At 40.2% G+C, this 26,002-nt stretch overlaps 1 protein-coding gene and 1 long non-coding RNA gene across 10 annotated transcripts in view; one reads left to right on the top strand and one right to left on the bottom strand.

Annotated features, from left to right (window-relative positions):
• Cfap57 (cilia and flagella associated protein 57) overlaps positions 1 to 26,002 on the top strand; it is a 66,319-nt gene that overhangs the window by 17,328 nt on the left and 22,989 nt on the right. For 7 of the 8 annotated variants that reach the window (XM_021249897.2, XM_021249899.2, XM_021249894.2 and 4 more), the window contains exons 7-18: positions 827 to 880; positions 2,961 to 3,100; positions 4,071 to 4,236; positions 5,134 to 5,247; positions 11,882 to 12,094; positions 12,975 to 13,148; positions 16,277 to 16,438; positions 21,192 to 21,347; positions 22,597 to 22,690; positions 23,277 to 23,467; positions 24,042 to 24,215; positions 25,727 to 25,885. In XM_021249897.2, the coding sequence (XP_021105556.2) occupies positions 827 to 880; positions 2,961 to 3,100; positions 4,071 to 4,236; positions 5,134 to 5,247; positions 11,882 to 12,094; positions 12,975 to 13,148; positions 16,277 to 16,438; positions 21,192 to 21,347; positions 22,597 to 22,690; positions 23,277 to 23,467; positions 24,042 to 24,215; positions 25,727 to 25,885 (1,797 nt within the window). The remainder of the gene's footprint in view (positions 1 to 826; positions 881 to 2,960; positions 3,101 to 4,070; positions 4,237 to 5,133; positions 5,248 to 11,881; positions 12,095 to 12,974; positions 13,149 to 16,276; positions 16,439 to 21,191; positions 21,348 to 22,596; positions 22,691 to 23,276; positions 23,468 to 24,041; positions 24,216 to 25,726; positions 25,886 to 26,002) is intronic. The other variant, XM_013068188.3, reaches the window with a different exon arrangement.
• Positions 7,995 to 26,002, bottom strand: part of LOC106008434 (uncharacterized) — a 48,571-nt gene continuing 30,563 nt past the window's right edge. Inside the window, exons 4-7 of one of the 2 annotated variants that reach the window (XR_002391505.2) lie at positions 25,585 to 25,735; positions 16,288 to 16,415; positions 12,879 to 13,095; positions 7,995 to 8,426 (exon numbers count right to left, since the gene is read on the bottom strand). This is a non-coding gene — a long non-coding RNA (uncharacterized LOC106008434). The remainder of the gene's footprint in view (positions 8,427 to 12,878; positions 13,096 to 16,287; positions 16,416 to 25,584; positions 25,736 to 26,002) is intronic. The other variant, XR_015452708.1, reaches the window with a different exon arrangement.

The raw sequence follows: 26,002 nt of genomic DNA, 5'->3' as shown, positions 1-26,002 counted from the left end.
CTGTTAATCTTACTGGGTTTCCCTTGTAAGCGATCTTTTGATGCTTTTAAGATGATCTCCTTGAGGAAAAATAAGGTTTTCAGCATTTTTATCATGATGTCTGTGAATCTCTTTGTGTGAACTCTACTTGGAGTTCATTAAGCTTCCTATAAATGTGCATTAATGTCTTTCAATAAGCATTGGTTTAATAAAAAACCAATAGTTTAATCCATCATTTATTCATGTATTTTGGCTCCTTTCTCTCCTATCCTCTGATATTCACATTATCTATCTGTTGGTGTTCTTAGTGGTGTCTCATATTTGTCTATAGCTCTATTAAATTTTTTCATTCTTTTTACTCTGTGTTCTTCAAATTGCATAATCTTTATTGACCTGTCAAACTCACTAATTCTGCAAATTCAAATCTGCTGTTCAGCCACTCTAGGGAATTTTTATTTCAGTTATTTTACTTTTTAGTTCCACAACAGTATTTTCAAACTATTTATTCCTCTATTAGTGTTCTCTACTTGATGAACACTGTCATTATTTTTTTTTTAAGTCATGGTTTCTGCCTGTAATCCCAGCACTCTCAAGCCTAAGATAAGAACATGGAAAGTTGAGGCCACCCTGAACTACATAGGATGACCCTGTCTCAAAAAAAAAAATCATAATTTCTTTTAGTTCTTTGAACATATTTATATTGGCTACTTTGAAGCCATTTTCCATTAAATCCAACTCTGGTTGTTCTCAAGGTCATTTCTGTTGCCTGTAAGAAGAAAAATGCAAATTAAAATAACTCTGGGATGGTTTTTGTAAGGACTTTCTTTATTCTTTTATTAAAAATTAGGAAGGCAGATATCACCAGAGATTTCCAAGAACAAGGAGGAATGGGAATCTTAATGTAAGTGTGTCAGTTACTTTCTTGTTGCTAAGACATAATACCTGACACCTACAACTTAAAGGAGGAAAGGTTTATTTAGGCTCACTGTTTGTAGAGGTTTCAGTCCATAGTCCACGGCTCCAAGGCAGGATGAGATGGCAAAGAGGCATGGCAGAGGAAACAGCTCATGGCATGGTAGTGGGAAGCAGAGAGACTGAGGGGAGGAGTCAGGGAGATAGACTCTTTCAGGCCATGCTCCCAGTGACACACCTCCTCTGACCAGTCTTCACCTCTCAAATCATATTTAGATATAAAATCATCAATGGACTCATCCACTGATGAGTATCATGTCCCCATGATCCAATCACCTCCCAAAAGCCCCTCCTGTGAGTGCATGAACCTTTGAGGGGATATGTAAATACAAATAATAACAGAGTATAAACTGAGATAGCTGTTCTAGAGAGTAGTCTGATAGTTTTGGTAGAGAACTAAATAAAATTATTATCCAGTAGTCTGCCACCAAATACATACCAGAAATTCCAACTCATAGATCCATTAAAGAACATGTACAAAGATGTTGTTTTAGTGTTTTTACCAATGGGTAAAACACTCTTGTTGCCCATCCCTAGTGGTAGTGGTGAAATAAAGTAGCTGGATGAATATTATAGAATACCAAACATCAGTTAGAAGCAATAAATTATATATGCCAAACATACATGATTCCTTAAAAACATAGCATTGTAAAAGAAAAAAGTAAAAATAGAGAATGAAATCTATAGCACAATTCCATTTATAGAAATATGAATATATTCAAGGACAGAAGTAAAATTCATCAGTTGATACCTATGATAAGAACAGTAGCAAAGAAATAGGGGGGAGAAAGATTAAATAAAATTGCCTTTACGTGAATTAATTATGATAGTCTACAACTGTGCTTCTGAGATACAAAATGAAGAATACAAAGATACAAGATCAAAGAACTATGAGGTAGTGTCATCAGATGAGAGATATAGATGGAAGAAAGAATTTAGAAGATTTGAAAAGAGAGAATAAATAGTATGAAATAGTTATCTTGGAAGTTTAGAAAATAAACAATATTGGAAAATGTCACCTGGATGTATTAAATGCCCATTGGAGGTTTGTGATCATGAAGTTTAAGGGAAACTAGTAAGCCTCTGTATCTGATTCCCCATGATTACACAACTACTCAGGCATATGTACACAGAAGCAGGGTAAGATAAAAAATTTCTATAGTTTATAAAACAAGGAAGTTGAAAGATTTGATGGTGTTTCAAAGCTAATGAGAGACAGGAACATTGAAGATATTGGGTGGGGGGAGGTAAAAAGATGGAGAAGAACAGAAATGATCTGTACGTGCTCCCAACCTAGCACAGTGCCTCTTTCTCTGAGGCAGTAGAAAAGGAAGGAATGGATACATATAAGTGAGGGAGGGCCAGAATTTGACAGAATTCACTCTCAGCCTTTGTCTTAACTTGCAAACCTAAAATGTATATTCATTAAATATCCTAACATCGCTCCTTATTCAGATGTCCCAAGGATAACACCTCTGATAACAAACATCTCTAATACGTACACAATCACTGCAACAGGATGCATTTTGATTTAAAATCATTCATTCAACTCTCATTTGCTGCTGCTGATAGAATAATTTGAAGAGAAACTTGGCGATACATATTAAGATACTTAAAATCATTTATACCATTTTACCCACCTTACCACTGCCAGAAATGTATCCTAAGGAAGTAATCAGAGAGGTGCACAAATATTTATAGGTATGTGGATATTTAGTCTAGTATTATTCCTAAATAACAATAAAAATGGAAACCACTTTAATAGTCCTATGGTAAAGGAATGGTTAAATTAAATTATAGGATACTCAGAATAAAAATTTTCCTGCCATTAAAATAATGTTTTAAAATAATACCATCATAGGGAAATATGCATAACATTAAGACAATTTGCTAAGGCTAGATTTCTGTGCATACAGCCTAATTAATGTTCCCAGGTACTAATTAGAGCTGAAGTACATAACCAGCCTTTTGCTCACAGTGCTGTATTTCATTATGTGTGCTCTCTCCAGGGGGAGGCTGCTCACTTCGAGTACCTGTTATACCCCTTACACTCAGCATCCATCACCGGTCTAGCTACCTGTATCCGAAAACCTCTCATTGCCACCTGTTCTCTGGATCGATCCATTCGCATCTGGAATTATGAATCAAAGTAAGGAATGAAGGGCTTTACTGCGGTAGTGTGCAGAATTTTTATTGTTAAATTTGTTTATGTGAACAGTTTTAATTAGAGAGTTTTATAATTTAATTACTTAGAAGCTTTCAGTTGGAAAAACCTTTTTTTAAATCAAATCATCCAGTCTGTCAGTCACTCTTTTTTTTTTGGTACTGGGGATTGAACTCAGGACCTTGCACTTGCAAGGCAGGCAGTGGAACCACTGAGCTAAATCCCTGGCCTTGTTTGTCACTCTTGTATGGAATAGAAAATTAATTTGTTATTAATTAAAGGCTTACTACAGGGCGGGGGATTTAGCTCAGTGGTTCCGCCAGCTGCTCTGCCAGCGCAAGGTCCCCAGTTCGATGCCCAGTACCAAAAAAAAAAAAAGGCTTACTACATACCAGACCCTATTTTGGACACTAGAGACATAAAGTCAACACCCCAAGATCTCACCTTCTTACATAAATTTTACCATCCTCTGTCTCTCCTGTCCCCTCCATTCTACTAGGTCTGGTTTTTGTTTTAAAGAGTTCTCCAGATCCTTTTCTCTTCTTTCTCCTCTTCACTGTCCCAACTACTACCAACTCCCTGGGGATTGTATCCTTCTGGCATAGCTTCCCTAAGAATCTCCAACCTTAGGTTAGATCCATATGATTTTCTTTGCTCTTGTATGAAGCTCTGCAGCTGCTGAAAACACATACCTGTACAGTACTTAAAATTCTTGGAATCTCAACAGAACTGTGTCTTCACCATTACTAGACAGTTCCTCAACCAGATCCCCTCCCGGCCATGCTCAGAGCTAGACATTATCCTCAAGTAACCAGAGTCTAAAAAAGAGAGGAACTAGTAATTGCAAGCAATAATTTATCTCAAATGCTATAATAACTATATTATACCATATTCAAGGGAAGAGTTGAGGGATCTAGGAATTTGGCTTATAATTCAATTTTTATCACTTTCACAGCACTCTTGAACTATTTAAGGAATATCAAGAAGAGGCATATGCAATCAGCCTTCATCCATCTGGACACTACATTGTAGTAGGGTTTGCTGACAAACTATGCCTTATGAATCTACTCATTGATGATATACGTCCTTTCAAAGAATACTCTGTCAGAGGATGCAGAGAGGTAAAAACTGCTGGAGATAAAGGTCCAGTTTCTTGGAAAGTCAGGGTTGAAATACCAATACCAAGAACTAACACACTCTAGAGAGGTAGAACCAAAGTCTGCCTTATAGAACTTTAGTGGCTTTTTAAAAATCCAACTTGGGGCCGGGGATTTAGCTCAGTGGTTCCACTGCCTGCCTCGAAAGCTAAGGACCCGAGTTCGATCCCCGGTACAAAAAAAAAATCCAACTCATTCAAACTCATACAATATATGGTTCTACCCCTATTTCTTACTGTCAACCAAAATATTTTGTTGACCCTAAATCTTTGTGATGTCCCACCTTAGTACCTTTTCTCTGTGATCATGGAGTCTCAACAAATATGGAAAAAGGAATCTCAGGATGAAAGTTCTAGTTGGGACCATGAGAATAGAGATGGGGAGGAGCCAGGAACATTACATCAACAGTAGAGGCAGTCATTGGCCCATCAGGTGCCCTACATGCCCCTGAGATAACTCACAAAAACAAGACTGTGATTTTGGGGAATCAGTTCCCCACTTTTCTACAGACAAAATAAAACTCTGTGATTAAAGCAGCTGAATGACCAGTGGAAATGGCAGTGTCAGCCTCTTGGCTGGTGCGAGCTACAGGAAATAGTGTATGACAGTGTCTGAAAATATCAGCCAAATTTCAGTCCTACTGCCACTAGGAATTGTAGTTCCCACTGAACTCTTTCAGAAAAGCCCCACCAGACCACAGCCTCCAGTTAGGTTGCTCATCTCTCTCTTTTTTTTTTTTTGGTACCGGGGATCGAACTCAGGACCTTACGCTTGCAAGGCAGGTGGCAGAACCACTGAGCTAAATCCCCAGCCCCAAGTTGCTCATCTCTTGCTCATCTGCTTGCTCTTGTTTCTCTGTAGTGCTCCTTCAGCAATGGAGGCCACCTATTTGCTGCAGTCAATGGAAATGTGATTCACATTTTTACCACCACAAGCCTAGAGAACATCACAAACCTGAAAGGACACACGGGGAAGGTAAGTGAATGAACAGCATTTGGGAAACAAGGGACCTGGAACCATGCACACGCTAGTGGATGGGATACAGGTGAACAAAAGGAAAGCAATTTTTTTCCTCATGGAGTTCACTGTCTACTTGAGGAAAGAAACAGTAAAGCAAATAAATGCACAGATTGCAGTTAATTCAGTGAAGAAAAACAAGGGTTTCCTATAAGAGGAAATAACAAAGGAGTAGGTATAACAGGTTGGGCATTTACAAAGGCTTGGTACTGGAGTGAGGAGGAATTAATCAGACAGAGCTAGTAATTATTATAGATAAGGATTTAAAGACCCACAGAGACTGCAGCAGCTGCCAGAGGAACTGTGGGGCTGAAAACCTAGGTATCAAGAAGAAGCATGAGTTAAACTGACACTGGAGAGGTTCACAGCAGCCTAAATACATGGAACCTTGTAGGCCTTGCAAAGATTTTATCTTCTATCCTCCTTATTCCTTAAAATCATTGAGGACTTTCAGGGCAGGAAATGATAGACCAGATTTGCATTTTAAAGATTCCCTTGGCTGCAGAATAAAGAATATGTTGAAGGAAACAAGGATGGAAATGATAAAGGGGCTCTTGTGAATGTCTACATGCTAAATGATAGTGTTTTAAACCACGGTAGTAGTAGCACAATTAGGGGAAAGTGGGTGAATTCAAAAGATATTTAGAAAGTGAAATCAGTAGGTCCTGGAGTAGATTAATATCAGGCCTGAACAGGAGGAAGACAAAGATCAAAAGGCTGAAAAGTCGGCAAATGGATCTGAAGAAAAGAGGCAGTTGAAATGGGAGGGCATCCTAGGCAGAAGGTGGAAGAGAGGATGGAATGGAGTATGAAATAGGATGGTGCTTTATGTTTTCTGTAGCTAGAATATTGGGCACGTTTGAGAAGTGATAAAAGAGGGATCTGGCGAGTTTGGATATTTCTAGAAGGCAGTGTATGCCATGCCAGAGAGTTGGATGTTAGAAGATAAGTGACAAGAAACAATTAAAATATTTAAGAAAGGAAAGTCATGGGGCTGGAAAGGTAATTCTTTAAACTGTGTTGAAGCTGGATTAGAGAGGATGGGAGCTGGAGTAATGGATACCAAGTAGGAAGTGAGGGTAAGATGAGTTTGGAACTAAACTATGACTTTAATAGTGGACATAAAATAGATATTACTTTCCATTTCGATATGTTATATTTGATGTGCCCAGGAAATATGCTATATGTGTGTGGAGATCAGAATAGAAATCAAGGCTGAACGTGAAAACTTGGTGGCTCAGGTGATAGTGGAAGTGGAGGGTAGATCAGATCACCAAGAGCCTGTGTGGAATCTGAGAAGAATCTTGGGCAGGAGAGAGTTGACCAACATTTAAGGGATGGATAGAGGAAGAGGAGTCTGAAGATGAAAATACAAGAACCTGGAATGAGAAAACTGTATCAAAGAAGGGAACCAGACAACCTTCAAAAGGATAAAGTTATCAGTGGTACTAGATATCAGAAAATATCATGTACTCTTAAAGACTAAAAGCTGACCATTGATTAACAATTAACAGGTTATCAAAAGGAAAAAAATTAAAGGTGGAGGGATTTAAAGGTGCCGTGCAAACACAAACATCGTTATTGACAGCTGCTGAACTCCCTTAGCTTTAACAACAAACCAGTCTTCAGGTGACAGAGGAGATGCAGATGACAACACAGAAAGTAATTCGGATGCTCTTTCTAGGACCATGCATAGCCCCTTGGGGAGCCCCACCCCACCAGTCCAAGAAAACAGCCATTTGTGTCATAATTTTACAAGAATTTAAAACAGTGGTCTCTAATTGGTGATATATGTTGGAGCTACATGTGTAACATTTTTTAAAAATTGAGAGGATGCAGCTAAAGCCATACATAGAGAAATTTATAGCCATAAATATATACATTAGAAATGATCAGTGATATAAGCATCTATCTTAAGTTAGAAAAAGAACAGGAAATTCAAAGAAAATAAAAGGCAAGAAACAATAAAGACAAGAGCAGAAGTTAATAAAATAGAAAACAAAGAAGCTGGTCATGGTAGCTCATGCCTGTAATCCTAGCACTTGGGAGGCTGAGGCAGGAGGATTGCTATGAGTTTGAGGCCAGCCTGGGCTACATAGTGAGTTCAGGGCCAGCCTGTACTACAAAATGAGACCCTGTCTCAAAAACCACCCCCCAGAAAAAAAGAAAAAGAAAAGAAAGAGAAAACAAACAAACCAAACAAGACCATCAAAAAATCAAAACTTGATTTTTTTTTGGTACTGGGAATCAAACTCAGGTCCTTGTGCTTGTGAGGCAAGCGGCGGAACCACTGAGCTAAATCCCCAGCCCCTAAAGTTTTTCTTTCTTTTTTTTTTTCGGTACTGGCAATCGAACTCAGGACCTTGTGCTTGCAAGAGAGGCATGGTGCTACTGAGCTAAATCCCCAGCCCAACAAACAGTATTCTTGATCATGAAATTATGAAGCATTTTCTCAGAGATAAAGAACAAATATAATGCCTTTGGTTAGCCTTCTCCTGAGTCCTGCCTAGTGCAATAAGGCAACAAAAGGAAATAAGAAGCATAAATATTGGAAAATAAGAAATAAAACTATCACAAACATCATTTGATTATGTAGAAAATTCAAAGAATGTTCAGATAAACTTAAAATTAGTAAATCTAGAAATATTATTGGAAATAAACTCTATATTTTAAAATTACATTCTTATATAATAGTAATAAACAATTATAAAATATTATTTAAAAGGTGGAGATGGGGTTGAGAAGATGGCTAAAGATATGGCAGACAGGGCAGGAATCATGGAGATACCCAAACACGTGGCCAGTGAGTCACAAGATTGGTTACTTATAGGGAAAGTGAGAAAAGCAAATACAGTGAAGACAACAGGACCCTGGTCTCTCACTACTGGAGAAGGAAGTTACAGATGTGGCAAGGGGGAAGGGCTAGAATTAATCTTGTGGTTGAATCGAAATTGGAGGTTATCAGTGTGAATTCATGATTTTTAATACATAGAGATAGGTAGATAACAGATATAGATGGCGTACATACACACTTAAAGAGGAATTAAAGCCAATTCTACACAATCTCTTCCAGAAAATAGAAGAGGTAACATACCCCAACTCATTTGATGAAACCAATACTATTGTGATGTCAAAACCTGCCAAAAAGAATATATTAAAAAAAAACTTACAAATCAATATCCTTCATGACCATAGAATCAAAAGTCTTTAACACTGTATTAGTATATTGAATCTAGCAATATATATTAAAAAGCATTATATTTCATGACCAAATGAGGTCTATTCTAGGAATAAAATGCTGATTCAACACTTGAAAATCAGTGTAATCTGCCATATTAATGGGCTAATGGGAAAAAAATCAACTTAAAGAATTTAATTTCCAAATATTATCTGACTTATTTCTAGTAAAATAGAAACTTTACTCTCACAGAGTCCATTCAGCTCTACCCCTTGTTGTGCTGTCATTGCTATACATATTACATCTTTTTATGTTATAAGCCCAACAATACATTGTTTTAATTATTAGCCTATATGACCTTATTGTGTCTTTTTAAAAAGCCAATAGAAAAAAAAGAGAGCAAGTGTTAATTTGTCAATTTGTTTTATATGAACTTTCTTGTTGCAGTTGCTTTTTAAGTCAGCTTAAAGAATTAAGAAAGCATAATCTGTGATTGTATTATATCTTGAATACCTACAAAATTACTTGTTTTGTATGAATCCACATTGCTGTCTTAGGTCACCTACTTTCAACCGAAAGAACTTCCTTTGTGTTTGTTGAAAGGCAGGTCTACTAGCAATTTATCCATTTTTTTAAACTTGGGATATCTTTATTTTTCCTTCGTGTTTAAAATATAGAAATGTAGTTTTGCAAGATATAAAGTTTTTTCTTTTACTTGCAGTTCTTTGAATATTGGCTCCCATTACCTTCTGACCTCCTTCATTTCTGATGAGAAGTCAGTTGTTAATCTTATTGGGGTTCATTCATGTGTGGTGAATTGTGTTTCTCTTGCAATTTCTAAGGTTTTAATTTTCAATGTTTTCACAATGGTGTTTCTGGATATAGATTTCTTTGCATTTTGTCCTACTTTGAGTTTACTACACATCTTGGGTGTTTAGATTAATATTTTTCAACAGATTTGGGTGTTTACAGCTTTAAACATGTATTTATGTATTTTTTTCTGTCTCTTTTCTCTCACTCCCTAGCACTCCCATTACATATATGTTGAAAGACTTAATGGTTCCCCCCATTTCTCTAAAGCTATTAATTTTTCTCAGTTTTTCCTTTGTTCTTCAGATGGTATAGACTCTATTAATCTGTCTTCAAGTTCACCAACTCATATCTACTGTTGATGCCCTTTGGTGAATTCTTCATCTTGATTATTGTACTTTTCAACTCTAGAATTTCCATTTGATTTTTAAATAATTTCTACCTCCTATTGACATCCTTTATTTGATAAGATTTGTCACTGTACCTTCCTTTAAATGTTTAAACATGGTTTCCTTTAATTCACTGAACATATTTATATTAGCTGCTTTGAAGTCTCTGCTAACTCTACTATCTGGGCCCCTCCAAAGGCAGTTTCTTTTGCCTGTCTGCCTTTTTCTCTTTCTTTTCCTTTTTGGTCACATTATCTGTTGGGGTTGTTTGTTGCGTATTTCACAAGTTTCTAATTGATGAAATCTTTTAGACAATATATTGTAGCAATACTGAATACTTATTCCCCCAAGGAGTTGTTGTTATTATTGGTGGTAGTTGGTTGATTGGTTAGTTGGTTGGTTGGTTATTCATTTAATAACTTGGCAGAGCTAGTCCTGTGACCCCCTTTCCCCTATGATACAGTAGTATGAAGCCTCTAATATACATGCCTAGATTTTTTTCTTGGCTTCTAGCCTGGCTACCTAGGATTTGCCTCTGGGTGGCATAAACTGCCTATGAATCACAGATTGTACATAAGCCCCTTAGCCAAATAGATTTTTACTTTTTACTACTGGATTTATGTGTGGCTTGGAAGCTGCTATCACAGTTCAGTGAATTTATGGCTTCTTCTCTGTTTCAGCAGAGACTGGTAGTTGGGATGGGCCAGCTCTGTACTTAAAAATGTGTGGCCTTGGTCAGGTACACAGTCTTCCAGGATGCCAAGGATAAGTGACTTTATTTTTAAGCCTGGCTTCCTAGGAGGTGCCCCTGATTGTTCGATACTACTTGGTCCACCCTTGGGCCAATGAGATTTTTCACCTGAGTAAACTGCCCTTCAAGTAGTTTAGGAGGTGCTTTTGTGTTTTCCTATATCCTGCTCTGATTATTGCTGAGGGGGAGCCCCTAGAATTGTCTGTGACTCCTAAAGGAGCTCTTCTTGACTCTTCCCTTGTTCTATTAAAATTCTGCTGCTCTGTCATTTCACTTATATCATGGTTACCAGCCTCTTCTTAGTCACTCTCTACTAAGATTTTACACATGCCCATAAGCACAGACTTTTCCATGTTCTGTTCTAAATGCAGTCCTCACAGGCAGAGCTCCAGAGCTCTTTGTCTCAGGGTCTGAATTTCCCGTGGGCAGAACCCTTGCTCCACTGTACCAGATCAGGGTACAAAGATCTGCTTTCCAGGAGTGATACCCCCACTCTGTGAATGGAACTGGTGGGGTGAGAGTAGGATAAATGGAAACCCTTGGTCTTTTTAGCTTGCTCCTCATGGTGAGGAACCCCCAACCTTCAGCAAAATGGGGCAGGAGTAATCAGGCACCATTATTCTTCACCTATTGCACTTATAGTAGAGCTTCTGCTTACAAGTGAGCACTGGCTGTTGGGAAGGAACCCAGGTCTTCTTGGCCATGCCTGCCTGAATACAGCTCCCACAACATGAGGCTAGGGATGAGACACATTAGCTGTCTGCCCTTCCTAGGGTGAAACCAGTGCCCAAGACCAGGAGCTGCAGGCAGCAGGAGTCCCATGGTCTTGGCAACTCTTGCCCAGAGTACACAGCAGTGCAATTTCTGGAGCTGGGGTGGCTCAAAGACTATGGCCAGACTGTTGTTACTGAGACAGGGTAGATTTTCTTGAATGAATGTTTCTTCATTTGCCATATACCCTAAGACAACTTCCAGAGATTTTAAATAGTTGTTTTGGTCATTTTTATCAGTTAACTTATTTCACTAGGATCAGCTAAGATCCTTACTCTGCCATTCTGGAAATCCACTCTGTGCTATTTTTGCAACTGCCTGTGAATAAATATATAATTGTTCAAAAATTGAAATTTTTAAGACATAGCAGTATTTGATTGGTAATAGCATTAAGCCATTATGATTCAGTCTTTGCATTCATAAAGTGCAAAAGAAATAGGAGTGCTTGTCCTCAGTGTTTTGCAAGCCTCTTAAAAAACAAAATGTTAACATTTCCAAGAAACTGTGTTTTGTAATTATAGGAGGGAAGCCCTCTAGCAGGAAGAAACATTCTGACTTCCTCTAGTAGAGCACCTGAGGAGTTCATCCCCTTCCCATATTGGGGTGTGTATATGCGTGTGTACACACACACACACACACACACACACAAACACGCAGATGCCACTCTTATCTGGCTGGCTTTATCCTCTGCAGATCCGTTCAGTTGTGTGGAATGCAGATGACAGCAAACTGATTTCTGCTGGCACAGATGGTGCTGTATATGAATGGAATCTGTCCTCAGGAAAGAGAGAGACAGAGTATGTGCTCAAGTCCTGCAGCTACAACTGTGTTACCATCTCCCCTGATGCCAAAATTATCTTTGCTGTTGGATCAGACCAGACCCTTAAGGAGATTGCAGATTCTTCGGTGAGTCTGCCCATGCCCACCCCCTTGGCTGCTGCACAGATCTGCAGAAGAAGCCTCTTGTACCTACAGCAGAAAGTGTGCCCACAAAGAGGGTTCTTCTTTATTGCATAGCACTTGGCTACTCTTTCTGTTAGGTCAGCTAATTTACTGTTACTTCTTGAATTTCCTGCCTAGCAGCCTTCCAGACTGGGTTCAATTGTGTAGCTTCTTTCCACTTCCGTTTTACATGCTGTCTATAACTTCTCTTCTCCCCTCCAGGCATGAGAGTCAGCAGCATGCCTAGTGAACTCTTGCCCATGGTCCACACTTAGCTGGGGTGAAAACACAACTATCATTAGCTGCTATAACCTGGGCCACCTCTGAAATGTTAGAATTATCACATTTGGTTCCATATAGTTAAGGGCAGAGAAGAGGGCTCAGCAAGGACACTTCATACAAATGTGGCTTGTATCCTCCAGAAGCCCAGTGATGGCTGAAATTCATTGGTTTCTCTAGCTTTTTCTCAGCCCCCCTCATGGGGCTGGTGCCTGGGGAAGTGCTTAGCTACCACAGCAGCAAATTGACCTGAGGCAGGTTTCTCCATGGTTGGACATAGCTTAATGTGTAGTGACTCTCCTCCAGACACCCAGGTAGCCTGGTCCTGATTCCATGGCAATTTTTATAGCACCAGAATAAATCTCCTCTAGGGTAAGAATTTCCCTCCTCTTAATATCCTTAGTTTGTACCTTTTATGTGCTAGCCAGTATGTCAAATGCTATAGGGAAAAGAAAAAAAAAATGCAGACCTCTGAGGGTGCTATTCAAGGAGAGGAAGAGAATGACATCAGGACAGTGGAGACATAGCTGACCCTCTCTACTGAACAGAGCCATCTGTGTTCCAGATCCTGCGAGAGATGTCAGCATTTGACGTCGTCTACACAGCTGTTGTCATCTCACATTCCGGGCGCATGATGTTTGTGGGCACCTCAGCGGGAACCATTCGTGCTATGAAGTATCCTCTGCCTTTACAGAAAGAATTCAATGAGTATCAGGCCCATGCTGGTCCTATCACCAAGGTGAGATGGGCCTCCCCTCCATCAGGGGCCCTGTCCCAGATCGTGCCTGATGGTCCTTCATCCCTCAACCTCCTGGTGTCATTTCCCTCTCTTTACCCATTCATCTGTCAACCTATTGACTCTTGTCAATCTATTGACTACTTGTTTAAACTACTCTAGGAATTTATTTTAGCAATTAATCAGAGATACACCTAAAGATTAATGACAAAGTTGTTCACCATAATAAGCACAATAATGCACCATTTGATAGATGCTGTAGTTTCTCACCCAGGTCAACACATCTCCCAGCTGCTGGGAGGGTTGACTGCTAATGACCCTCAGTGCTCCCTTCACCACAGAATTGCCCTGGACTAAAAGGAATCATAGCCTAGGAAATTAACTGGTAAAATGTCCCGAAGATACAGTAGATTACCTCCATAGCCAATAATATGAGCATACATTTGTAAATTGTCCTTCCATGCCTTCTTCTATGAAGTAGTACCTATGGTCAGTAGATAAATGAAAAAACAACCAAATGTCCATCCACAGATGAATGGATCAGCAAAATTGTGGTGTATCCATGCAATACAATAGTGTTCAGCCTTTAAAATGACTTTAAAGTTTTGAGAAAAAAATGTTTTTCTGCAATATGCTATATGATGAACCTTAAGGACATTGTACTAACTAAAATAAGCCACTCACAAAATGACAAATACAGCGTGATTCCACTTTTATAGGATACTTAGTCAAAATCATGCATAGTATGCTTAGTCAAAATCATACAAAGTATGATTACAAAATACCAAATCAATGCCATGATTGGGAAGAAGGAAGAATGGGTTATTATTACTTTATGCAGGTAATTATTACTTAATTACTTATAAAACTTCGGTTTTATAAGTTGAGTAATATGGTGATGATGGTTCCACAACATTAATAATGTGTTTAATAACACTGAACTAAATAAACATGTAAACACAGTTAAGATGGTAAGTTAAGAGGGTAAGTTAAGATGGTAAGTATTATATATGTGTATTTTGCCAAAATTAAAAAATGAATAAAAAAAGAATTCAGTAGCATAAAACATGGTTGCCAAGAAATCATAGCCAATGACAAATTCTAGGCTATTCACAGGCAAGAAAAAAATAGTATCTATGTTTGCACATAGATACTGGCACTGGGAAAATATATGTCTCCTCTCCCCTCTCTGCTCTCTCATTTCAGATGAATGGCATGAAGACCTGGGGATTTTAATATATGTCAAATTCTATACTGGCTTACCTGTAGGTCCTACCTTTATTTAAAAAACAATTTTTTCATTATAAAATGACATATAACTGCATGAGTCTGGGCCTTAGGTCCAAAGTAAATATATAGTCCCCTCCTTCCCTCAGATCTACTAAGTTTTGTGAATAAGATGTTTGTTGTTATAGAAGACATGTCTGCTTTAGAAGTAAAGATCCTCATAGTAGTATCATCAAATATTTTGATACATTTGTATCTTCCCTTACATATTTTGTGTGTGTTTTAAATAACATTCAGTCATACGATAGAGCCACTCTTTTGTGGCCTGTTTTTTTTTAAACTTAACACTATTATAAGTATTTTTCCATATAGCTAAATATTCCTCAAAAGTTAGTAGCTACATAAATATCCTATCATATAATGAACCATAAATTATTAACTCTTCTCTTTCAACTGGTCATTTCAATTATCTTATAGACTGCAATGAATATCCTACTTGCACATTTATATGTGCATCTCCGATTATTTCCTATGGCTAACTTCCTGGACAGAGATGCTGTTGCTAGACAGAGATTCCTAGAGATTTCTATTTTTAAAGTTCTTAACACATATTGCTAATTGGGAAAAGACACTTCATAGTTAATTCTTTTGCCCTAACTTTTTGTTGTGAAATAATTATAGTCACAGGACATTTGAAAGATAGCACAGAGATCCTGTATACCCTTCACTCAGTTTGCCCCAATAATTATATCTGATATCATTCTAGTACAATATCAGACCAGAAAACTGAGATTGATGCACTGCATATGTGTAAACCTGTGTCATATTATCACGTGCATACTTTGTGGAACCACCACCACCACCAAGATCCGAAACTGCTCTGTCACCACCAAGACCTGCTTCATGCTGCCCTCCTACAGTCATACCCACCCTCCCCACCATCCTAATCCTCGGCAACCATTCATTTGTTGTCTATTTCTATAATTTTGTCATTTTGATAATTTTATATAAATATAACTATATAGTGATTCACAAACCTTCGGAGGGTAGCTTTTCTTACTCAGCGTAATGTTCTTCAGACCTATCCAAGTTTTGTACACTAATAATTTATTCCTTTTTATTGCCACATAGTATTCCATGATATTCCAGTGTAAATAAATGACAATTTGTTTAACTTTCCTTCCATTGTAGGATATTTTTTCTAGGTTTCTGGCTATTGCAAATAATGCTACTATCATGACTAATAGCCATGTGCAGGGGTTTTTTTATGGACTTAAATTTTCATTGTTTGGGATAAATGTCCCAGGAGTACAATTACTGAATCATACAGTAAGTGGATATTTAGTTTTTGAAGAAACTGCCAAGTTGTTATCCGGAATGGCTGTACTATTTTACATTGCCACCAGCAATGCTTCATTCTCCACCTCATTGCCAGCACTTAATATTGTCACCCTTTTTTATTTTAGCTGTTCTAATAGGTATGCAGTGATATCTCATCATGGTCTTAATTTACAATTACCTAATGGCTCAGAATGTTGAGCATCTTTTTAATGTACATATTTGCCATCTAGTATATCCATGTCAGTGAAATGTCTTCACATTTGCTGCCCACTTTGGATTTTCAGGTATTTCTGCTGAATATTGAGAGTTCTTTATACACTCTGGATGATAGTTGGGTTTGAAGATTTCAGCCCCACAGGAAATATAGAAAAAGGCTTGCTTCTTTTACCCATTCACAGAAGCCCCCTGTGGAGGCTCCTGTCTCATTCTTGTCCAGGACTAAATCTACCCTGCTGTGAGTCTGCGCCGGGGTTTCATGGACCAAGGCCTTGCCCAGCAGCTGGCTCAGCCCTGGGCATCTCCAGCACCAGAAACCTTCCTCTCTGTGATCTTTTGCTCTGTAGATGTTGCTCACCTTTGATGACCAGTACTTGCTCACTGCTGCTGAGGATGGCTGCCTGTTCACTTGGAAGGTCTTTGATAAGGATGCCAGAGGAATCAAGCGAGAGAGAGAGGTGGGCTTTGCTGAAGAGGTGCTTGTGACTAAAACAGACATGGAAGAGAAGGTAAGAATCAGACTGAATGAAGAGGGACATGGAGATTCCTTACTAGAGTGCATTTGAACTTCTCACACCAGCATTCAAGGTCCTCTGCAAGCCTAGCTGCACCCTGTGCCACAGACAGGCCACCACTGCTCCCTGCACCCCCGCATCCATACTACCAGGCTGTCCTTGTTGCTGCTTGATTCTATTTCCACCCTCACTGCCTGTCTTTCTGCCACATCATCATCCTGACTCACAGTGTGCTCCACTTTGATCCTGTGATCCTGCTTTCCTCTGGCTACTGTTTGAGAGTAGGAACCTTGGCATACAAATCCTTTGTTTGGCCAGCAGTAGTTTCTAACACATCTAGACACATAGAAAGAAATTTATAAATATTTACAAGATCAAACTCACAAACCAGTATCCCATTTGCACCTGTGAAATGTAATAATTGTTGGTACATAGAACCATCTTTAAAAAAACAAAACAAAAGCCAGGCATGCTGGACTATGCCTGTAATCCCAGCATTGTGGGAGGCTAAGGCTGGAGGATTGCAAGTTTCAGCCAAGCCTGGACAACTTAGTGACTTAGCTAGATCCAGTCTCAAAAGAAAAAATTTTAAAAGCGCTAAGGATATGGTTCAGTGTAGAGACCCTGGATTCAATCCCTATACCACTACTGAAAAAAAAAAAGTAATAATTATATATTTAGAAAACATTTCTGTAAGCCTTTACTCACACCTCTGAGTAATCATAATCATCATTTGCTATAAAGCAGGCATCATGCTGACTGCTTCATAATTATTTCTTATTAAAATCTCCTAACACCTGTATGAAGAAGATATTGTTATTTGCCCCGTGTTTCAAAAAGCAAATTTGGGGCCAGGGATTTAGCTCAGTGGTTCTGCCACCTGCCTCTCAAGAGCAAGGGCCCAAGTTTGATCCCTGGCACCAAAAAGAAAAGAAAAAGAAAACATGATAAATGTAAATGTATTGTTTACCTAAAATGTACCAATAAAAGAATTTAAGGAAGAAAAAAAAAGCAGATTTAAAGAGGTTGACTGCTGGGTCCAAAGTCACCACTGGTGGTAAGTAGTAGGACCAGTACTCTAATCCAGATTTAATACAGAGCCCCTCTCTTATTTACTATATCAAGGGAATTCCCTCCTGTTAGTGCAGTAAATGTTCCACAGAGATGTGTTTTGCAGCCAAGTGTAGTAGCACATGCTTATAATCCCAGCTACTCAGGAGTCTGGGGCAGGAGGTTTGCAAGTTCAAAGCCAGCCTAGACAATTTAGCAAGACTTTTTCTCAAAATTTTAAAAGAATTGGGGATTTATCTTTAGGGTAGATATGCAAGGCCCTGGGTTCAATCCTCAGTACCACAAGGGGAATAAAAGTGTTTTTGCAGATATTTAGAGTGCATAGGTCTGTGCTATGCTCCCTACAGGAGAAGCTGAATGGATAGCTCCCAGGAAATCCCAAAGCTACTCATGCTGCTGTTCATCAAGAATCTAATTATCTAATTGAGTTTATTGGCATCTAATCTTTAGCTAGGAAATGGGGATGCATGTGTAAAAGGACAGGCACAAGCCTTGTGATCAGGAAGCTCAAGTCAAGTGGAAGATAGAGACAAGTAAAACTCAGAGCAGTGATGCAAAAGCAACCACAAAGCAGGATGTAAGGCCTCTAGTTTTTCCTGGACATCCTTTCTGGAGCTCCCTGGAATTTTTTGCAGGAAAAGGAAGAGAAGGAAGCAGGAGGGAGAGCCTGACCTCCCTGTGGCAGACAAATATTATGTCTCTCCTCTGTTTCCTTCTCCATTCTTCTTCACAGAGAGTAGAAAAGACCAAATAGGAGACACCATACTGAACCCAAGGCCTGAAGGTGTCTGAGCTGAGGTCTGAGCACCTGACAATGCTGCTACCAGACAGGAAATTCTGAGTGTCTATACTGCTCACTTCCTGATACCTCCTTCTTTCTCAGCATTCAAATGCCCACATTCTGGTTATTTCTGTAAATTTCTCTTAACTCCTCCTCCCCACCTCCCTCCCTGGCTCCTCGTCCACCTGTCCCTTAGAAGTCACATTCCCTAGAATTCTCAGCTCTCTTTTTGATTTATACTCTGTGACCTTCTATGTAACTATCTCTCAGCCAAGGATTTACACATTCATCTATCACTCATGTGTTCATTTTCCGTCTAGTATTGACAGAGAGCCTGCTATGTACCTGACACTATTCTGAGGTCTTATACTGAGATAAGGGACACAGAGGTCCTGGGAGAAGGGCCTGACAATCTGTAATGCAGAAGTACAGTAAATGTTAGAAAAGAACAATGCTGTAGAAGGACCCTGTCCTAGGTCAGGTGATGCCAGGATGGAGTCTTCCAGAATAAATGAGAAAGGGCCTTCCACACTGAGGAATGAGTGTTTGCTGAGGGATAATAGAAGAGTGTTCTGGGGAAGATGCTTCCAGTAGGTGTGGCTGGAGAGTAACAAGTGTGCCAGAGAGAAAGGTTGGAGAAAGAATCAGAGAGAGATCGTGAGGGGCTTTTTATGCCATGTTTTAGATTTCAGAAATTGTTCGTAAGCACCCACTAATAGGTTTAAGTTAGGGAGTATCTTGACAAGATTTGCCTCTCAGAGAGATCATTCTGCAAAAATGTGGCAATGGAATGAGAACCATCAATGAGCAAGTACTACAATCATCACATGTCAAAAACTGGATTGTTCCCACCAATAAATGTACCACAGTCCAAGGCAGACCCTAGAGTCACTTATTCACCTGATGAACATTTATTTATCAGTGCAGATGATGTTACCAGTCTTGTGCTACACTCTGGGGATAAAGCAGTGAAGCAAGATAGGCCAAGACCAATCTTCTGGTACCAGCTAATCTACCTAAGGAAAAATCTTCAACCACAGTCCTCTCACCTCTACCCTACACCCAGCCCCATCTCTATTCTTTCCATTCCTCTCTGCTTCTGCACAATAGCTTAAGCCCTTACTTTCTCTTCCCTGGACTATGTGGTTGTCCTCCAATTCATCACCTTGCCTTCAGTCCATCTCTAACACAGACCCTTCTGTGCACCACTATCGAAGAGGCTCTTAAACACTTAAGTCATCATAATCAGGTTAGATGAGGACCTTTGGAAGCCACCTGGTATAAAATCCAAATTTCCTACATGGCCTGCAGGGACCTTGATGATCTTGCCCAAGTCTCAGCCTCCTCTCCCTCTGCCTCCTACCAGCTCCAGATCACATGAGTGCCTTGACCAGGCACTCTTAGCTCCCTTGTTAATTACTTTTCTCTCTTGTTGCTGAGACAAAATACCTGACACCCAAAGTGAAAGAGGGAAAGGTTTATTCGCACACAGTTTATAGAGGTTTCAGTCCATAGTTGGCTGGCTCCAAGGCAGGGTGGCACATAGAAGACAGGGATCGCAGAGGAGAAACAGTTCATGGTGGGCAGAAGGTAGCAAAGCAACAAAGAATGACTACAACTCTTTCTACCCCTTATATCTTAGGCCAAGATAACCCTTTATATTTTAGGCTACTTAGGCCAAGTAACACTCACACCCTTAATCCTAGTGCCCTTGATCCTAGCATTCCACCATGAATCAATCCCAGCATCACACACTCTAGATCCAGCCACTTCTGAAAAAGTTCCACCCATGACCACATGAAGCTTTAGGGGGACATCAAAACACAAGCCATAACACTCCCCAACTTTGCATATCTAATTTATATCCATCCTTCATCTCAGTACTTTCCTCATGCCAGATCCACACTACTGTGCTGGACAGGAGTGCAGTGACACACAGAATTTGCTCCTTGTCATCAAGTCACTCACCAGCAGTGGGGGAGACAGATCAGCAAAGATGAGAGAGGGAAGCATAGGGTGTAATCAGGGTGAGCAAGAAGGAAACACCAGTATCCTCACCCACTCTGTCACCAACTTTAACTCTTGGGAAATGAGGAGTATGTATTGTAGTATTTTTTTAAACTAGCAGCAGTAAGTACAATGGAGGAAGAAGCTACAGGACACAAGTGCCAGAGAGAGAGTTAGGACCTACATTAAAGTAATAGCGATGAGCATGGCACAGGCATAAAACACACGAGAAGGGGCAACTGACGATGCAGTTTGAGGACTTATCACAATTTGTGATTCTATGTTTACTTGGCTGTTTAGTGAACTATAAATTCCATGGGGGCAGCAATCATGATTCAATAATACCCTTTGCCTACCCATTATATGTTAGACATTATTCTGGGTACCTGGGGTACATCAGTAAACAAAACCAACAAGGATCTCAGTGCTCCTGGAGCTTAAGTTCTAGCAGAACTAGGAGAAGAAAGACAAAAGAATAAACAAAATGATAAGTAAGTTATATATTCAAAAGTGCCAAAATCTAAGGAAATGATAAAAAATAGTGGAATGGGGCAGTTCTGGGAATGGGAAAGTGGTAGCAGGATTAAATAGTGGGATCCAAGCAAGTGAGCTTCATTGAGCAGATGACATTTAAGCCAGTTTGAAGATGTGAGAGTTGTCAGAACACAGTAGCACTCACTAAATGCATATTGTAAGGACAGAAGAAGCTCCTACATCTCATTTTTAGCCTCTGTGTCTTTCGGGGGAGGAGGAAATGACAAGTTCTAGTTGAGATGAGTTGACTTTGAATGTAGGAAGAGCTGCAGGTCTCAGGTCAAGGCTACAGGTTTCAAAATTCCAATTCATCCCACTGTGAATACTCTTGATTCTGTGTCCTTCCCCCCAAAGGCTCAGATTATGTTGGAGCTGAAGACTCGTGTGGAAGAATTAAAAATGGAGAATGAGTATCAGCTTCGACTCAAAGATATGAACTATTCTGAGAAGATTAAGGAGCTAACAGACAAGTTCATCCAGGAAATGGAGTCCTTGAAAACAAAAAACCAGGTCTGTCTGAGAGGCTGAACCACTAACCACAAGAAACAAGAAGTTTTCACTCTGCTCAATAGAGGGCCAGCAATATTGCACAAACTAGGTTCAAACAAAAAGATACAGGGTAATGTTCAGTTGTAAAGCATAGTTGATCATGTCAGAAATGCTTCAACAGGGTGCTAAGTAGAAAAAAGTAAAATATAAAATTCTCTATAGTGAATGATATTAATTTGGTAAAATAAATACAAGAATCAGGTAATAGTACAACTATCTCTGGAAGTTGGAATTATGGATAATTTAAATTTTATTTTTTTATAATTTTCTATAATTTCTAAATTTCCTACAATGGTAATTTATTACTTTTGTCATGTGGAGTAACTTCTTTAAAAAAAACAAAATGAAAACATAGCACAAAAATATAGAAAGAGAAGAACTAGCAAATACTGTTTCCTAGATTGTCAGACAGTTAAATAAAATTATTCTCAGTGGTCTCTCTAGGTAATCAGATTTGGTCTAGGACTCTTCCAGAGTCCTGTCTATGCAAATCTATCTCGCCCCTCATCCACAACCCCCAATTTTTCAGAGTTATTTGCTTTTTAGGGGCTGGGGATTTAGCTCAGTGGTTTCGCCGCCTGCTGCACAAGCGCAAGAACCCGAGTTCGATCCCCGCTACCAAAATAAAAAAAGAATTATTTGTTTTTTATGGTATCTCCATGGATCAGAGTGTTTGAAAAAAAACCTGGCTATTAATTTTATTCCACACATTTATAATTTCATTAATTTAGTCAGTGAACATTTATTTGGTGCCCTGCATAAGCCAAACACAAAGTTAGGTCTGTGATGGCACCTCCTCAGCCTGCAAGGAGCTGTCCTGCCAGTTAGAGGAGAAGCGTACACATGGACATACCTGAGGGGTTAGTTGTCAGCAATGTGCATGCAATAGAGGATTCTAGTGAATTCCTACTATTCATCCCCAAATCCACTCGACACACATCTAAGACTACACTTAGCACTGACAAACCCATTCAGTTTGGGTTTTCACCATGTTGGAAGGGTATAAATAGGGAAAGCATAAAACTTTTAGAGCAAAATATGGTGCAAATGAAAAGCACTAGAGTGTTGCTCCATAGAACAATGTTTGGTGCAAAACAAGGGCTAGAGAAATGGCTGTGATCAAAGGATGGTGTTACTTGTCAAATTAGTTGTTATCCTTGTGGTGCTTTCAGCAGATGTGTAGAAATGAGGAAATGTGACTGTGTTGTAGGTTTTAAAAACAGATAAAGAGAAGCAGGATATATATCACCGTGAACACATAGACGAACTCATAAATAAACAAAGCCAGGAACTGCAAGACCTGGGTAAGTCCACAAGTAGAAGCTACATGGGCTGAGGGTGGCTGGTGAGGATTAGAAAGAGTCGGGTCGGGGTGAACATTTGCGAGTCCCCCACAGCAGGAGTCCCAGGGAATATGTCTATGAACCAGCTATATGTATCCTCCAGAATTCACTGTGGTTTTTAGTCCTCTGTATTTGCTCATTCATTAATCACTTGCTGCATGCCAGTAGGAGATAAAAACTGCCTTTGGTCCCGACTTACCACTCATTTTTGAGGTGGATGGGGTCACCTTACCAAGCCTCAGTTTACTCTTCTGTAAAACAGGTGTACTAATACCTGTTTTACATATTCAGGACATTTCTTCTTGACCCTGAACCCTCAAATGCCCTTCTGCCCCTGTCTAGAGGGGAAGAGAAGGAGGTTGGCTGCCTGGCGAGATATGGAGTAGGGTCAGGCAGGGGAGCTGGGCAGGTCCTCAAGCCCTAGGCTCTGGAAGCAGCTGCTCTGGATGAGATAGAAGGGCTGAGAAACCACCCAGGGAGCTTGGCTGGCCCTGAGGCTGGTGCTAACTCACCCACCTTAAATACCCACCACCCTGCTTCTCTCCAGAGTGCTGTAATAACCAAAAGTTGCTGCTAGAATATGAGAAGTACCAGGAGCTGCAGCTCAAGTCCCAGAGAATGCAAGAGGAATATGAAAAACAGCTTCAGGACAATGATGAGATCAAGAGCCAGGCCCTGGAGGAATTGACTGAGTTTTATGAAGCCAAGCTGCAGGAGAAAACTAGCCTTCTGGAAGAGGTATTCTGGAGAACCCAACATGTGCCTCCCATTCATGGAGAAAGGGCAGATGGATTAGCCTAAGGGATGGGTGGGCAGGGTTATAGACTTCCTCATTTTTCCATGATTCACTGAGTAGCTACTGTGTACCAGCATGTGCTATTCACGGGGAATTCAACAGTGGGCCTTAGAGATACGATAAGTCCTCAAGGAACTTTCATCTAATGGGAGAGACAACAAAGTAATTTCACAAATAAATGTGAAATTACAGCCATCACAAGTTCCATGAAGGAAAAATATAGGAAGCCTGGCTGTTAGTGTCAAGAACAGAAACAAAAGAGGCTGTAGAGATGTTGTTAAGAGGGTGCTTGAAGTAATAGAGCCTGAGGCCTCTTCTGGTTAGGAAAGAAGGGAGACAGGAAGAAAATGAACACATCAAAGGACCTCCGGCCTTCTTTTCCATTTCTATAATAACACTCGTCTCATATTCCCCATGATAGGGCTCTTCTGTTGGTCTCATCCCAGGCCCTCTGAGTAGAGGGGCATCAGGCATCCCCTCTCCCATGACCACACTCTCTCCCTTCCTGTGAGCCAGGCACAGGAAGATGTCAGGCAGCAGTTGCGGGAGTTTGAAGAGACCAAAAAGCAGATTGAAGAAGATGAAGACCAAGAAATCCAAGACATCAAAACCAAATATGAGAAGAAGCTTCGGGATGAAAAGGAATCCAACCTACGGCTCAAAGGAGAGACAGGCATTACAAGGAAGAAGGTATTGGGCTGTTCTCTGAGAGACCTGGGAGTGTGGAAGGGCAGTATTGTAGAGAAAGCAGGGGACACATGGACAGAATGTCCTGGGTGGCTGTGGGAAGATGCTGGTCAAAGGAGTGATGGAACCTGAGTGTGATAAGGAAGGGACCTTGGGGAACAACAGTTCCCATGCTCCTGGTATGCATGGTTAGAATTTAGAGCAGAATCTGCGGGACAACAGTCAACAGAATTAAGAGCAAGTTATTGTCAGAGACGATTGCTTTGGCCGTTGTGTCTCCTCTGCCCCAATAAAATTGCCTAAACTAGGTCAACATGTGTCACATAACAAACCATCCTATTCTGGCCCCGTCCCCTGATAAAAACACCTATACAACATATTACAAAATACTTTTCTTCTGCATCTTTGTTCTTATGTCCTTGAGTTACAAATAAACAACCACAAAGGTCTAAGCTTGTTTGTTGTTTCCCTGAGGATCTGTTATGCCCAAGAAGCAGCCCCTCTGAGTTCCATGATTGAATTAAATCTCATCTCATCCTCTGTGCAGCCATGGTCACACACTGTGACACACTGTGGCCGAGCAGAGCTCCCACCAAATGTCCCACCTCCAGTGTGCTGGTTAAGAGAAGAGGGCTGGCAGATGGTCTTTCAGCAGACTGATGCCACCATGTCCTCCAAATGAGCCACTGCCTGGCTTGCCCTGCTCTTTCCTTCTCACAGGAATGCTGAGCCTCCCTGCACACTGAGACTCTATGGCCTCTCACTTCCCTGCAAGTAGGGTCTGACAAAAATGGAAATAAAGTCTGTTGATGAGACAGATAACATCTGAACCTGGAGATGACCTCAGGCTCTGGTAGCTCCTATTCTGACTATGTAGGTGGGAATGTGAATGGATATGTAAACTGCTTTATATATAGATGGTGCAGGTATTTTTAGTCCACTGGTAGTTCAGTGAGGGAGGATATAATTCACAGATCCTTATAAAATTGCCAATTTTCCTAAAACAGTCTTAGAGAAGCCAAGTTCAAAGCAAGCTCATGCTCCTTCCTATTAGAGATCATACAACTAGTGAATCATGCCTTCCCTTCTTGGACATGGCAAAGACAGCTCATCAGGTAGAGTCAACCTCTTTGACCTTGGTAGGCCATTGCTTACAACCTTTCAAGGTCAGTGTGGTCATGGAAGACCCCGAGTCCATTCAGAGAAGTGGTCTCAGGAGCCTCTGGTGCAGAGACAGGCCATCCTCATGTACAGCGAATGGGCCTGGTTACTACCAGACAGAATATTCTACCATCCTTTTGACCTGAGAAATTGGCAGACTGTCTCGAATGGTCCAAAAATTCACCCCCCAAAGTCCAGAAATGTTGAGTACTTGGTGTTTCCAGTTGATAGAAGGAGAGCTGATTCAGTTCAGTTGGTCAGTGATGGGAGCTCTTCGCACTCAGACAGTCAGGAGGAACAGAGGTGAGCTCAAAGCCTACAGTGATCTTTGTTGTTGCCATTTGTGTCTTCAGTTCAGCAGCCTACAGAAGGAGATTGAAGAGAGAACCAATGACATTGAGACTCTGAGAGGAGAGCAAGTAAACCTTCAGGGAGTCATTAAATCCCTGGAAAAGGATATACAAGGCCTCAAGCGAGAGATCCAGGAAAGAGACGAAACAATTCAAGAAAAGGTGAAGCTTCATCTTCTGTCTCCCCCAGCTACAACCCAGATGGATTTGGGCCATTGGGACAAGGCCTGAGAGGAAATGGGCCCCTGGCTCTCTGAATACATGTCTAACTTGGTGGAA

Source organism: Heterocephalus glaber, unplaced genomic scaffold (genome assembly GCF_053883595.1).
Source record: "Heterocephalus glaber isolate CG9 unplaced genomic scaffold, H.glaber_assembly_v1.0 deba00001452, whole genome shotgun sequence".
NCBI lineage: Eukaryota > Metazoa > Chordata > Mammalia > Rodentia > Bathyergidae > Heterocephalus > Heterocephalus glaber.
The sequence above is the reverse complement of the archived record's forward strand: the minus strand, read 5'-3'. Positions and strand labels throughout refer to the sequence as shown.